The sequence below is a fragment of the Erpetoichthys calabaricus genome, chromosome 11 (assembly GCF_900747795.2).
Source record: "Erpetoichthys calabaricus chromosome 11, fErpCal1.3, whole genome shotgun sequence".
NCBI classification, from domain to species: domain Eukaryota; kingdom Metazoa; phylum Chordata; class Cladistia; order Polypteriformes; family Polypteridae; genus Erpetoichthys; species Erpetoichthys calabaricus.
Window position 1 is genome coordinate 67,501 of NC_041404.2, and position 13,440 is coordinate 80,940.

Genomic DNA, 13,440 nt, shown 5'->3' on the forward strand with positions numbered 1-13,440 from the left:
GCTGCAAAGCTCTGCACCTGTGGCCCCCAAAGCAACCAGGGCGGTCACCCCCTCGTGGTCTGGAGGAGGCGTGAGCCCACCTCCGTCCCGGCTGGGGGTGGTACAATACACACATACATACATACGCACACATACATTCATACATATATACATACATACATAACCACACACATATACAGATACATTCTGTATATGCAGTATACCAAAAAAAAAAAACCAACATGTATATAAACCAAGAAACTGGAAAAGGACTACTGAACAAGGCCCAACAGGAGAATACATTATTTTTCTGAAACCAGCATGCATGTTTTTAGCATTTTCCTTCAATTTTGCCTTGTTTGTTAGCTTACCTTGATACTAATCTTTCTCATACATTTATTTTAAGATTAGAAACTTTAAATTGAACCCTATAACTATTTTAACTATCATCCTAATGATTTCAATCCTATCAGAGACTGAAGTAATCACTAAAGTGGGATTTCAGGACCAAAGACAACTGAAGATGCATTTGAATTATTCAAAAATGTCCTCATTATTAAGGGAGCCAGGGTGCTGTACTGGTTAAAGTTTTGGACTTCAATCCTGAGGTTGGGGTTTAAAACCTACTACTATGAGCAAGTTCATTTCATCTGCCTGTGCTCCAACTGGAAAACTAAAAGAAAATTGAACAATTGTGTCTCAAATGCTGTAAGTTACCTTGGAGAAAGCCCTCAGCCAAATACTAAATAAAAAAAAAAAAACCCAACAGCAGGACATAAAAATATTTCTCAAAGAGACAAAACAAATTTGGTAACTTACCACGCCAATTCCTTCAAAAGCAAATATTGCTGTACCAAAAAAGAGAGGGTAGGTCTTAAAACTTGCTTCATATGGGAGTGTGACAGGATAATGGATTCCCTAAATAAAATATCAAAAATAATTTTTATTGTTAAGGCATGTTTGAAAGACTAAACATAAGCAGCACGCCATTTCTGTATTTGTTTCATTTTGCTGTTCATTTCTTCCCCTACTTGTATACAATAAAAACCTGCTAAGAATTTTTTTTTTTTTAAAGTAATCAGTTTGGAGCAATTTTGTTGTGGTAACATTGTAAAAAGTAATTTCGTACACTAAGCCATATTACTTTAAATTTAAATACCAAAAAAAACGAGCCTCTCCCAGAGTGTTAATAAGATATTTCTTGTGTGTCTTTTAGTCCTCACATACACTGTTTACCTAATAATCATTAAGAGCATTTCAAAGGACACAGAACTGAAAAGGTAAATGAATTTTCTTTGTAAAATATATTTCTTAGTTTATTTTCTGCATTGCACTGAGAAAGGGAAAAAAACTAGTAATTAAAAAAAACTAGTAATTATTAATACTCATTTTCCTGGTTTAGTGGGAAAAATAGGTACAGTGAACCTCTGCTTCAAAGTTTCCACTCTATCGTATGTTAACTCTGTATATTTTTGCTAATAACTGAAATGTGCTGTATTTTATGCACTTTGATGTTTGTAAATTGTGAAATGTGCCTGCCACATCATCATCATCATAATAAACTATCACACATCTATGATTCAAGAAAAAAATACTTGATGAATCTTTAAAAAAAAAAAAAAAAAAAAAAAATCATAGTTAACCATACTTCTAAATTATAAATGTTGATAAAGGCTACATTGGTTTGAAACAATTATTTTCAAGAAAACAAAAATATGGAAAGAACAAAAGATCACAATAAATGTCCTATACTCTATTAAAAAATACCCAAAAGCACACACTGAAGTTCCCAGAGTATGAGACGTTCCTATTTATGTTTCCATTGACAGATCCAACAGCAATATTACTCTGATGCTAAGGATTTACGCTGTTATCTGGAATGCTGCTGGTTCAAATCACATTACTGCCAAAAGGATCCTACTTAGTTGGACACTTGAGCAAGGCCCTTAAACTTAAAAATGCTCCAGGGACACTGTACAATGGCTGACTCTATGTTCTAACCTCAAAAGTTCATGTGAAAATACAATTTCCCCTTAGGGATTAACAGTGTCTTTACATTGTAAATAGGATTCTCTAATTGCACTATTTTTATTCTACAAATAAATAGGAGAAATATCATTTACATGTCTAAAAATTATTCACCCTCTCACATAAATATGTTAGACATAAAAAAAAACAAACAAAATAACTAAACAAATCCAGAAAAGAGCAACATTTTTTAAGCAAGGACCAGAAAATATACCTAAAAATAGTATTACAATATATAAAATAAAAAGTTACATTTAAAATTGTTTTTACTGGTCTAAACACAATAAGAAAATGTCAATGCTCACTATATGCGTAAAACTTATATTAATGTCTAATCATGTTTCAGTTAAACTCTTTTTTTGTGGACTGTTCTTGAATGAAGATTAATATTGCCTTTATGTTGTATGTTTGTTTGTATTGATGTTTTATTTGAATAAGCTTTGTCAAGCTCATATTGCTAAGGTAATGAAGTTACTTAACTTATTTGTATATACATACAGTACAAGCTATGAAGCACAGTCAGAAATATAACAGAACTTTTCTGAAGCTGATTACTCTTCATTTTTCATTCATGAGAAAAATCAAAGTTGAGATGAAAAGGCAAAAGATGGAGAATTACATTGAAAAAAAATGTTGCTAAAAGAAAGCAATTTCTCCACAATTTGAGAAAGCTATTTTTTTTTAAATGAGAAGTGTCTGAGGGGCATTATTTATGAATAAAAAAAACCAATGACAGCTAAAGTGTTACATTGCTGGAAATGATGTTTATCCATTCATTTATTGATTTTATAGAAAATTATGAATGGAAACTCAGTGTACCTATCAGCAGGTAGGAATCAACTCTGAAAGTCACTTGCTTTTATTACGTTAATTTATAGGCACCAAACAATACGCACTGCTTTACCATTTATGTTAAGCAAAGGAAAGGTTTTCAATCTAGCAGAACTCTTTTTATATCAACAAGCTTTATGAAAATAAAGGCCAGGTCCAAAAATTAGTGTTCAGATGCAGAACTTGGGGAAAAAAGAATTAGAGCTCATCTTTTCTCTGCTTTATTATTAGTCAAATAATAAAAAGAATATGCACTTTGCACTTAAGGCAGACAACTTTGCCATCTTTTGGATGCCTAAGATATTATAGAGAATCTAGTATACAGTATATGGTTAGATTTTCATTTTTCATTGTTTAATGTTTTCAAGCAGGAAAAGACTATAGACCTTAAAAATGAGAAATGTTGGTAATTTTGAGTTGGTGAGGTATTGGGGTGTTAATCAGTTTAAAATTATACATTTGTGCATACTTGTTTCCATGTGATACAAAAAATAATGTGTGTTAACTACAATTGCGTGATAACTTCCTGCTTAGAGAGGCTTGACTGGGTTATAATCCGAGGCTTAATTGAAATTTACAATTGAAATCAAAACACCCTTATCATCACATTCTAGTCCAGTAGTGCAAAAGTGAGACTTGCCTGTTCAAAATGTATATTGTACAGGGCATGACTTTTCACACAGATAAATCTAACACACTAACTACTACAAATCAGTCAATGATGGAGGTCCTTCTAGGTGTGGCCCAAAGGTCAAAAGTTTTAACTACAGAAAATTAAACACTGGAAGCTGACTACATATTTTTTAATGTTGGAATTACTGTTAATTTGTTAAACTCGATAAACTCTACACCTTTAATGCAGATAAGCCTCTATGACTGATTACAAGAGATATAGATCTTTTAAATTTTAATTGTTGAAACTTAAATTGTAAAAGCATCTATACTTACCCTTACAATATACTGATAAATCATGATAAGGCTGATGAGCATGGCAACATTAGCTGCCAGAGACCATGGAGCCAAGTATTTAAGGTTTCGAATGAATACTAGTAAAGTTATGAATGGTAAAAAGCACAGCATGTAAAGTCGAGAATCAAAAGTTGGGGAGAGCACCACAGTTTCATTATAGTTGCAGTTTGTTGTTGTTCCATTTGCTGCTTGAACTACCTAAAAAAAATTAAAAAGAGGTATTTTACAATTAAATAGTCTGAATTTGAAAAAAAAAATATTGTGTGTATATTTCATGTTATACAGATGATGTTCTGTAATCTGGTAGCCTTTTATTTAAACATTTGCCTAGCCCTGAAGAGATGGTGGTTGTTAGGCAATTTTAACTGAGAAATTGTGTGCAAGCCAATGCAGAACCTAATCTATTTTCTTACTCTTATTAACATATGTCTGAAAAGCATTACCACTCCATTATTTTATTCTTAGGTGGAGCCTAGGTTCAGGTTCAGGTTGGGGAGCATGCACTGGTACAGTGCGTTGCCACACCCATCACACAACAAAACACCTCGGGATCATGGTTGACAATCCCCCAGGCAGACAAGCAGTTCAGTTCTGGCTTCCAGAAATGACCATCTATCTGCCACAGCCAGGTGTTACACTGGCGTCACCTTAGCCTGGTCTAGCCACTCCGGTCCTCAATAATGGAGGATCCTGCAAGCTGGGTCACCCTCGGGGAATCATGCCACATGGCCGTAATGTCTTAACTGGTGCTCACTCACAATGCAGGTAATGTATGTCATTCAGGACTCTGTGAACAACTGCTCATTTGACACAAAGTCAAACCAGCACTACCCACAGGATTCTCTGAAGAGACACAGTACCGAAGGAGTCCAGTCTTCGTTTCAAGTCACTGGATAGTGTCCATGTCTCATAATCATATAGCAAGACAGGAAGCACCAGGACTGTAAAGACTTGGCCCTTCATCCTTTTGCATAGATATTGGGAGAGCCACACACTCCTTTCCAGTGACCTTATGACTCCCCCCATGCTCTCCCAATCCATCTACTGACTTCAGTGGAGCCTATACTTGTTTTAAAAAAAAGTAATAATAAAAAGTTTTAATATTGTAAACGTTTTATATTGTAACTGTGTCAGCAACTTGTTAAACTGGATAAGCAAGTTGGAAAATAGATGGAAGAATGAATGGAGAGATAAATAATGGAACAATCATTTAATTAGTGTTATTTTACATATTTTTTATTAATATTAGATTACATAAACTTTATTCCTAAGGGGAAATTTACATGCATACAGCAGCAGAAACACAAAAAAATAAATATATAGACTCACAGGTCAAATAATACAATTAATCAGTTAATGACATAAAAATAGACATATAGATAGAGAGACAGTATTGTGCAGAAACCGGAAAATTAACTTAAAAAGTGTACAAGCATTTAGTGTGGGACATCAGGAGGAAACAATAAATTGCATGATAGCAGCAGGCAGAAAAGATCTGTAGAGGCGCGTCTTAGCACACCACGGAGGAATAAGCCTGTGGCTAAAAGTACTCCGAAACAGTGCCTCTTGGAGGGGGTGGATTAAAAGCATACCCTGGATTTTTTTCCCCTGCACTTTTTTTGCAAATTAAAACTAAAACCACAGACTCCTACAAGTTTATTGCTATGAGCATTACAACCGTCAAATGAGTTTTGGATAAAAGCATAAATATGTTGGAAGACACACAGATGGTTAGAGATAAAGTAACTCAGAGACTCAGACATTAAGTAACTGATTAGACAGTAAGGGGAAATGACCACTTTTTCATTCTTTTGTTTGACTAGCCGATTCATTTATAATTTTTCATATGAATAAGTGCATAAATGCTACTTGATCAGAAAACTTGAAGTATGCCCTGTCCGTTAGTAGCGTAACAAATAATTAAAAGGTTTTTGGATTTTTTTTTTTAAATAATTGAACTGGGATCTCTGTTGCTTGTTGTTTTCTCTGTCTTTCCCTTTAACACAACACCTCACACTGCTTTTACAAAGTGATTAAGTGTAAGTCCTTTAAACCATTAAAAACTTCACCAACTGGGAGAATAACTGAATTTCAGGGAGGCCGATTGGTGTTTTGTGGTGGTGTTTCTCTTCTATTCTTTTTCCGGTCTTCTGTGGTGGCGATTTGCGCCATCACCACCTGATGAAACCACCGTGATGTCCCTACATTGGTGGATTAAAGGCCAGAAGTCCACATGACCGTCATCATCAGGTTCTTCCATGTGAACCCTGAATACAATGAGGACTGATTGTGAAGTCATTTATGTTAGGTAGAATGCCTAGAGGGGGCTGGGTGGCCTCATGACCTAGGAACCCCTGCAGATTTTATTTTTTTTCTCCAGCCATCTGGAGTTTTTTTTGTTTTTTCTGTCCTCCCTGGCATCAGACCTTACTTTTACTCTATGTTAATTAGTGTTCCCTAATTCTGTTTTCTTACTTATTTTTTCTCTTTCTTCATTATGTAAAGCACTTTGAGCTACATCATTTGTATGAAAATGTGCTATATAAATAAATGTTGTTGTCGTGTTTAATAAAATAAAGTTTATAATGGCGCTGCATGTTTGTTGGAAAACAAGATTAAGAATTTTGTTGAATTCTGTACATGATAAACTACTATTACTGTGCATGCATTTTTTACAACTGGAGCACAGGTAAGTTCATTGACTTGGTCAGAGTTACACGTAGCATTTGGAAGCTTGAACTGAATTACCAGCCTTAAGATTTAAAGTCCAGCTGTATTGTCATTAGGTAGCAATCTCAAAATACGAATACAGTGCCATTCAAAAAATACAACAATAATGCAATCTGAACAAAGAATCTGCCTTTACAAACTTACACTGCAATAATAACAAGCATTTAATATGTTTTTTTTTGCTTGTGTGTAATTTGGTTTTATTTCAGGTACTATATAGCATTTTCTTCTCTGTAGATCACATCACACTTCATACACAAAAAATAGGTAGTAATCCGAGCTTTTTTTTTTTTTTAATATTTATGTAATTAAAGGTGGTTGCTATATTAGCAAGCACATTCCAGGAAACCTTCTTTTGTAGAAAGATAGTCAGATGTGGCGGCAAGAAACCATATTAGAAAGACTTTTATTTATTATATTTAAGATGTGTCAGAAAAGCTACTGCTACTACAAAAATCCTTGGAAGTAAGTTTAATTAATATAAAATGAATTATACATTAAACATTGATGCATCATATTGCAAACTGCATGCTGGTCATGGTAATAGGTTTTGCCTTATGCTCTTTTATTACAGCTAGCTTTCATTTAATATATTTTCTTTATTTTTTATCATTTAAAACAAGAACGTATATTTTCAAATTGTAATTTATTGTCACCATAGACTGGAGTTGTATTTTGAGTAATGGGGAGTCAGTGCATAACCCAGTTGCAATGGCCATAAGATAGGAAGCAGCCCTTGACTTGGTGCCAGTCAAACACAGGATTCAAGTATGCATTCACTTATGTGGAGCCAATTTAAAAATATCAAATTAATGTCTTCAATATTACATGATAACCATGATAACCAATATACTATCATCAGCAATCAACCTATCCAATATGTCATTGAGGTTGTGGAAAAAAAAACTCACAATCCATCTACCTAATCTGCTTTGTCCTGAACAGGGTTTGCGGGGAAGTTGGCCGCCTATCCCAGTAAGCATACACAACAACACCACACACATTATTGCAAACAAGAATGGAATTTATCTATTTTCTTTAGGCATCTTACCTGTTTAACATTGTCTGTAAGAAATACAAAATAAACACAGCAAAATCCCAACTGAGTGATAATTAAGAAAAGGTCAACAATCCATCTATGAAGAAAAGCAGAAAAAAAGGATTAGTTTACACATATAGAAATATCTTTCTTTCATATATCATTCAGGCAAAATTTAAAGTGTGCCCTACTTAATACTTGTATTACTATCATCTAAATATGCATTAACAGCTTCAATGGAAAATGCTAAACCAGTGAATTCTAGCTCATCTAAACTACTTGCATGAATTCTGACATTGGGTATACAGATAGGAATGGGTAATATCACTATTTTTGATATTGTTATCTATACAAGTATGTTATGTCTCAGATGAGTATTTTTTAAAGGGCACAGGAATTTGTTTTCAAATGATAGTGTTTTAGAATTGCTAATATTAATGCATCAATCTGTATTTAAATTAAATAATATCACAACACAGTAAGATTAAACACACAGGTCACCAACAACAAATAACAAAATTATTACAAAATATATACCAATATAATGAACATGTAATGTCTTTTTCTAACCCACTTTTTTGGTTTGCCGGAGCCTATCCCAGCTACCATAGAGCACAAGGCAGGCGCAAACCATGGACAGGGCACTTATCCATTGCAGGGTGGACACACCAAAACAAATGCCAAGGCCAAATTAGCTTTGCCAATTCACCTAACCTGCATGTCTTTGGACTGTGGGAGGAAACTTACATAGATACTGGGAGAACATCCAAACTCCACACAGGGAGGGTCCCGGTCAAAAACCTCTGTCTCCTTACTGTGAAGCAGCAGCATTACCACTGCACTATCATGCTGCACAGAATGAACATACAAACGTACTAAAGATAATATGAACTTTTACATTTTCATAAAAATTTGGTTATTGGTATAATACATGTAAAATAGGCGATCACTTCACCAAAGTACTTAAACCGATCCCCTTAGGACACTAACATTTACAAAAAAAATAATATTCCTACATTTTCATTTTCTATTATATTGTGCCCTTCGGTTTTATCAAGAAAGATTTTGCCATATTAACTTTACATTTAGTTATTTTTTCTAAATACAAATTTGAAATTTAACATTGACATTTTTACACTTTATCCTATTTTGCCTCTGCGGGTGCAAGGCAGGAACAATCCCTAGACAGGGCAAGAGCCCATCACAGGGGTAACACACACATACACACACACACACATATCAGGGGCCAATCTAACTAACCTGCATGTCTTTGGACTGTAGGAGGAGACAGGAACACAATACAAGTTTAACAATACAAAATTAAGTAGAAAAATAATATTTTATTACACTAGTTGCTGCTACTAATGCGATTAAAAGTACTTTATATCCACTAAACTTGCAAAATAATTATTTTTAGTAACATTTACTAAGGCAGTTATTTTTCGAGAAAGAAAAAACTTACTTTCAGCAAAAGTTATCATCTTCAAATTAGGCATAGGTATAATTAGGCATTTTGCCTAGTGTTCAAGACTAGACATTCTTATTTAAGTATAATGGCTATACTGTACCCTTCATTTTAATCAGCAGAAAAACCAAAATGGACAGAACCTGTGACAAAATGCTGAGACAGTGATGCTTTACACTATTATGTGTCCTCCATTACACTAACAGGCTTTGCGTTTCATTAGTATTAATGAGCAGCAAATGACAAAATGTTAAACTCAACCAAAATGACTTCAGTAAACTCCCATCTACACAAACCTGCTAGTAGCAGTTACCTGGATAACGTTTCGTGCCTCTTTGAAAATTCTGCTGTTTTTCTGTTAGTCAGCATGTGTGCTTTTTAAATGTTTAAATTGGCTGTTTGTTTTGCCAGCGCCTGTTCACTCTTGTCACAAATATTGCATCTATAAAAAGTAGCAGCATACAGCGCTATGCTTTCGGTCTGCCATTGACATACACAGTCTCTGCTTGCGCAAGGGGAGTGGGTGCATGGTGTTCTTAGGTCACAGTGCATCTGCTCATTTCAGTATGCAAGAGCAAAAAGTGCATTAGTATATTCCTTGCCTTTGCAAGAACCTTGCTATCGTACCTTACAGAAAAAAATAGTTTTATAGATATTTTTCAATGGTACTCAATACAAAATGAGTACAGTTTGAGAATCAAAGCATCGATTACTATGGTATCAATCTGCCCATCCTTAGTCACAACTCATTGGACATTTGAAATATTTCTTATAATGAGACCTGAAATTTGTACCAAAAACAGAAACACAAAATATTTTTTCCACTTGGATTAACAATTTTTATTGGCCAAGCAAATAAAATCATCGACAACAGCTTTGGTGCTTGGATTCCACTTAATGGTCCTCCAGGTTTGTGAAAATTATGCAACTTGCAGTAACAAATATTCATGTAATTGGCCAAGTCCTAGTAAAGAACTCTTAAGGATGACACTTTTTTTATGTTTAGTCAGTGGATATGGAGGTGGTGCAGTGCTATAAGTAATTGAAGGTCCACAACAATGACAGGCTGGAATGGTCTTGTAACACAGATGAACTATATAAGAAAGGTCAGAGCAGAGTCTTTATTAGGAGACTGTATTCCTTCAATGCGAGTGGTGGCATCCTTTACATGTTTTAATAACTCTGTGATGGCCAGTGTGATTTTCAAGGCTATGGTGTTCTGTGCCAGGAAACATCACTTCAAGAGAAGCCCATCAAATCAACAGACTATTTAAGATGGCAGGATTAATTAATGGGACAGACTCTCAACCCGGTAGGCAGTAGAAGAGGAGAGAATGAAGATTAAGCTGATGGCAATTATGAACATTGCTGCATCCTCGCTCAGACATATGGGCTGGATGAGATGGGTGTCTGCACCTCCTGGTAGATGTTTCTTCGGGCTATGAGGTCCGAATAGGATAAGCCGGAGAGGTGTTTTAAAGGAAGGCACCAGGGCTTGTACATTTTAAATGTGTTTCCTGCCAGATGGTTTTAACTTCATTTTAATGGTTCTATTTATTGGATTTTAACCTCCACTGTGCACTTTATTTTATGGATTTATTTATTGACATTTTTGAAACATTGAACTTTTGGACACCTTGTTTTTGTGAATTGTTTTTAATAAAATCACTTTTTTCACAATCCCCTTGCTTGGTGTTTGTCCTCATCTGTTCAGCTCATCCCGGTCATGGCTATCCATGGTGTCAGGTTCAAGAGGGTCCCAGAAACAAAGAGGGAGCATGGAGCCAACCCACATAGTCACATGCCACTCAGCAAGGATCCTGCTATCAGAAGTTCTTAGGATTGAATATGTGGGGTACAATACAGATAGTAGTACAGATAAGAGGTTAAAGGTAACAGGTATTTAGTATGTTTTGACATTACTTCCTAGCCACCATGAAGAAAAGTACCTAAAAGGTGATCACCATGTTAGGTGATGTGACAGCACAATAAAACAGCTTTATTTCCAGTCTTTTCTATTATTCATTTTTGCTAATAAATACTTCCCTGGTTTAAACTTCTATATTTTTTCTGAACATCTTGAGCAACTGAGGTAACAGAGTAATACAACATACCTAGTGTGGGCAGAATGCTATTTCTCTCCCATGAACTTAGTGGTTGTGGAGAAACAAGTCCAATAGTGAGCAGCATAGAAAGGAGTAACATGTCGTTGCTAAATGGTAATAAATAAGGTGTATCTGCTTTTTGTGCCTTGGGGACACCATTCTGGTCTCCTCCAGCCAAAGGTAGCGAGTCCATACGTGGAGTACTGATGAGTGACAGACTGTGCCTGCATCATTCATAATCAGTTTTTAAATGTGTGTGTGTGATGCTTAGAGTGCACAAGAATAGGCCAACCTATAAGGAATCTAGCGAGCCCCACTAACTGCACAATAACACAACTACAAAAAGATGAATTAACATTTAAATTCAGACCAGTAATTTCCATAAGGAACAAACTAAACTCACTACATTGTTTGATTTTTTTTAACAATGTGGATTACCCATTAGCAGTGATGGCTTTTATTTTCACTCTGCAGTATTAACTTAAGTGTGTAAGTGGTCTTATAGCATTTAGCATGCAGATTTAGAACCCTTCAGAAGATTTAAGGCTTTAATGTTGAGTGCAAGGCAGTTTAAAATTAAAACTTAACCACCTAGCAATGCCGTGAGAGAAAATAAAATGTGCCATTAAGTTACAAGCAACTTGCCACTGTTATTTATAGCAGAAAAATTACTGGTCATTTATTTTTAGTTTACAGCACATTTTGAAAAACATACAATGAATGACCTTACATGTAACCAATTTATCAATAACACATTATACATTAAATATGGTATTTCACAATAAATTATAGATCACCACTGCACTTACTGGGTTGCACAATGGTGCAAAATGTAAATGGTGATGACAAAACATTATCCTTATGAAAAGTTTATTCAAATTATTTAATAGGATCATAATTTAAGCACTGCAATATGAAGGTACTGGATTTGGCAACTTAGAAAACACTTCATAATCAGATCCTTACTAAGTCATGCTTTTTATTTAATTATGTGTACAAGAACCTTGGGTAAAACTGCTAAAACAACATTATACAACCTAAGAATTACTAACTTTGTCCTCTTGCAATAGCATATGAAGTATAATACAAATGAATTAAGAGTCTGCTACCTTCCCCAAATGGAATGTCTCCTTAAAAAAGGAATAGGTCCAACCTCCAATCCATATTGCATTGCATCCCCATAATCCATAAATGGCTTTCTCATCCTTGAAATTCAAAACAAATGAAACATTAATTAAAGCAAATAAAGATTATCTTTAATACAAAATAAAATATTTAACATGCTTTAATTAATATAAGTTTATAAAATGTTTACAAAAATAAAATATTACTTCCGGTTTTAATGTTAAAAATGAAAAACAATTTTACAGATATTTGGTGGGACAATATTAAAAAAATAATGAACACTTCTATTTAACATAATAAACACTATCTACAGTACTATGTACAATATTGGCCCTATAAAACTATAAAGGAAAACACCATTCATAATATAGTTCATTTAGTATGATGAGGTGACATCTAGTGGCAGTTTACTATAACATTAAGTAGTTTAGTATGAGAAAAAATGAACTGTTATAAAGTTTACAAGCTCAAAGTGTGGATTTGCTTAGACTCTGTAATACACCTATGGGGTCACATCAGAAATCATGCATACAGTTTCAGTTTTTATATGACAGACATAATAGTAGTTCTAGCTATGAGTAAAGACTGATGAAGATGAAATTTATTACCTAAAGCAAATGGAAATTAAATAATTTACTATGAAGGCATCCCATCTATACTACAATACTGTGCAAGAGTATTGGGCCACTGAAGAAAACTCTTTTTAAAGCTAGTTATTTGGGCAGCACATTTTCATTTGTTCATGAAAACACAATGTTAGAATAAGCACAAATAAACACTGATACAATAAAAATAAAGAAGAATGTCTTGTATTTTCAAAAGAAGTCAGTATTTTGTGTTACTTCACTTCAAATGCTGAAGTCATGTAATTTACTCTGCTACATTGTAATGTTTAATTTTCTAAAGCCGTCTTTTGTTAAAGGTTCTTGTAGGATGTGCCACAACACAACTCACTGTCATAATGTAGTGATTCTTAAATTTACTTTGACTTATTTCATTGCAGACATTATGAACCCAAGAATATTTCATGTTTTGTTTGGTAAACTTCATTTCATTTGCTAATATACATCCATTCCTGCATTTCAGGCCTGCAAAACATTCCAAAAAATGAAACATTTCATCACTTGGTGTGAGGGAGAGTGGTGTCTCTGAGGCTAAAGATCTGTGTT

At 34.3% G+C, this 13,440-nt stretch overlaps 1 protein-coding gene across 1 annotated transcript in view; it reads right to left on the minus strand.

The window, feature by feature from the left end:
* The window catches only part of LOC114660131 (proton-coupled amino acid transporter 1-like), an 82,447-nt gene that overhangs the window by 37,573 nt on the left and 31,434 nt on the right, over positions 1-13,440 (minus strand). Inside the window, exons 5-8 of the mRNA XM_028812625.2 lie at positions 12,256-12,351; positions 7,589-7,673; positions 3,787-4,005; positions 799-897 (exon numbers count right to left, since the gene is read on the minus strand). Coding sequence (XP_028668458.1) covers positions 799-897; positions 3,787-4,005; positions 7,589-7,673; positions 12,256-12,351 — 499 coding nt within the window. The remainder of the gene's footprint in view (positions 1-798; positions 898-3,786; positions 4,006-7,588; positions 7,674-12,255; positions 12,352-13,440) is intronic.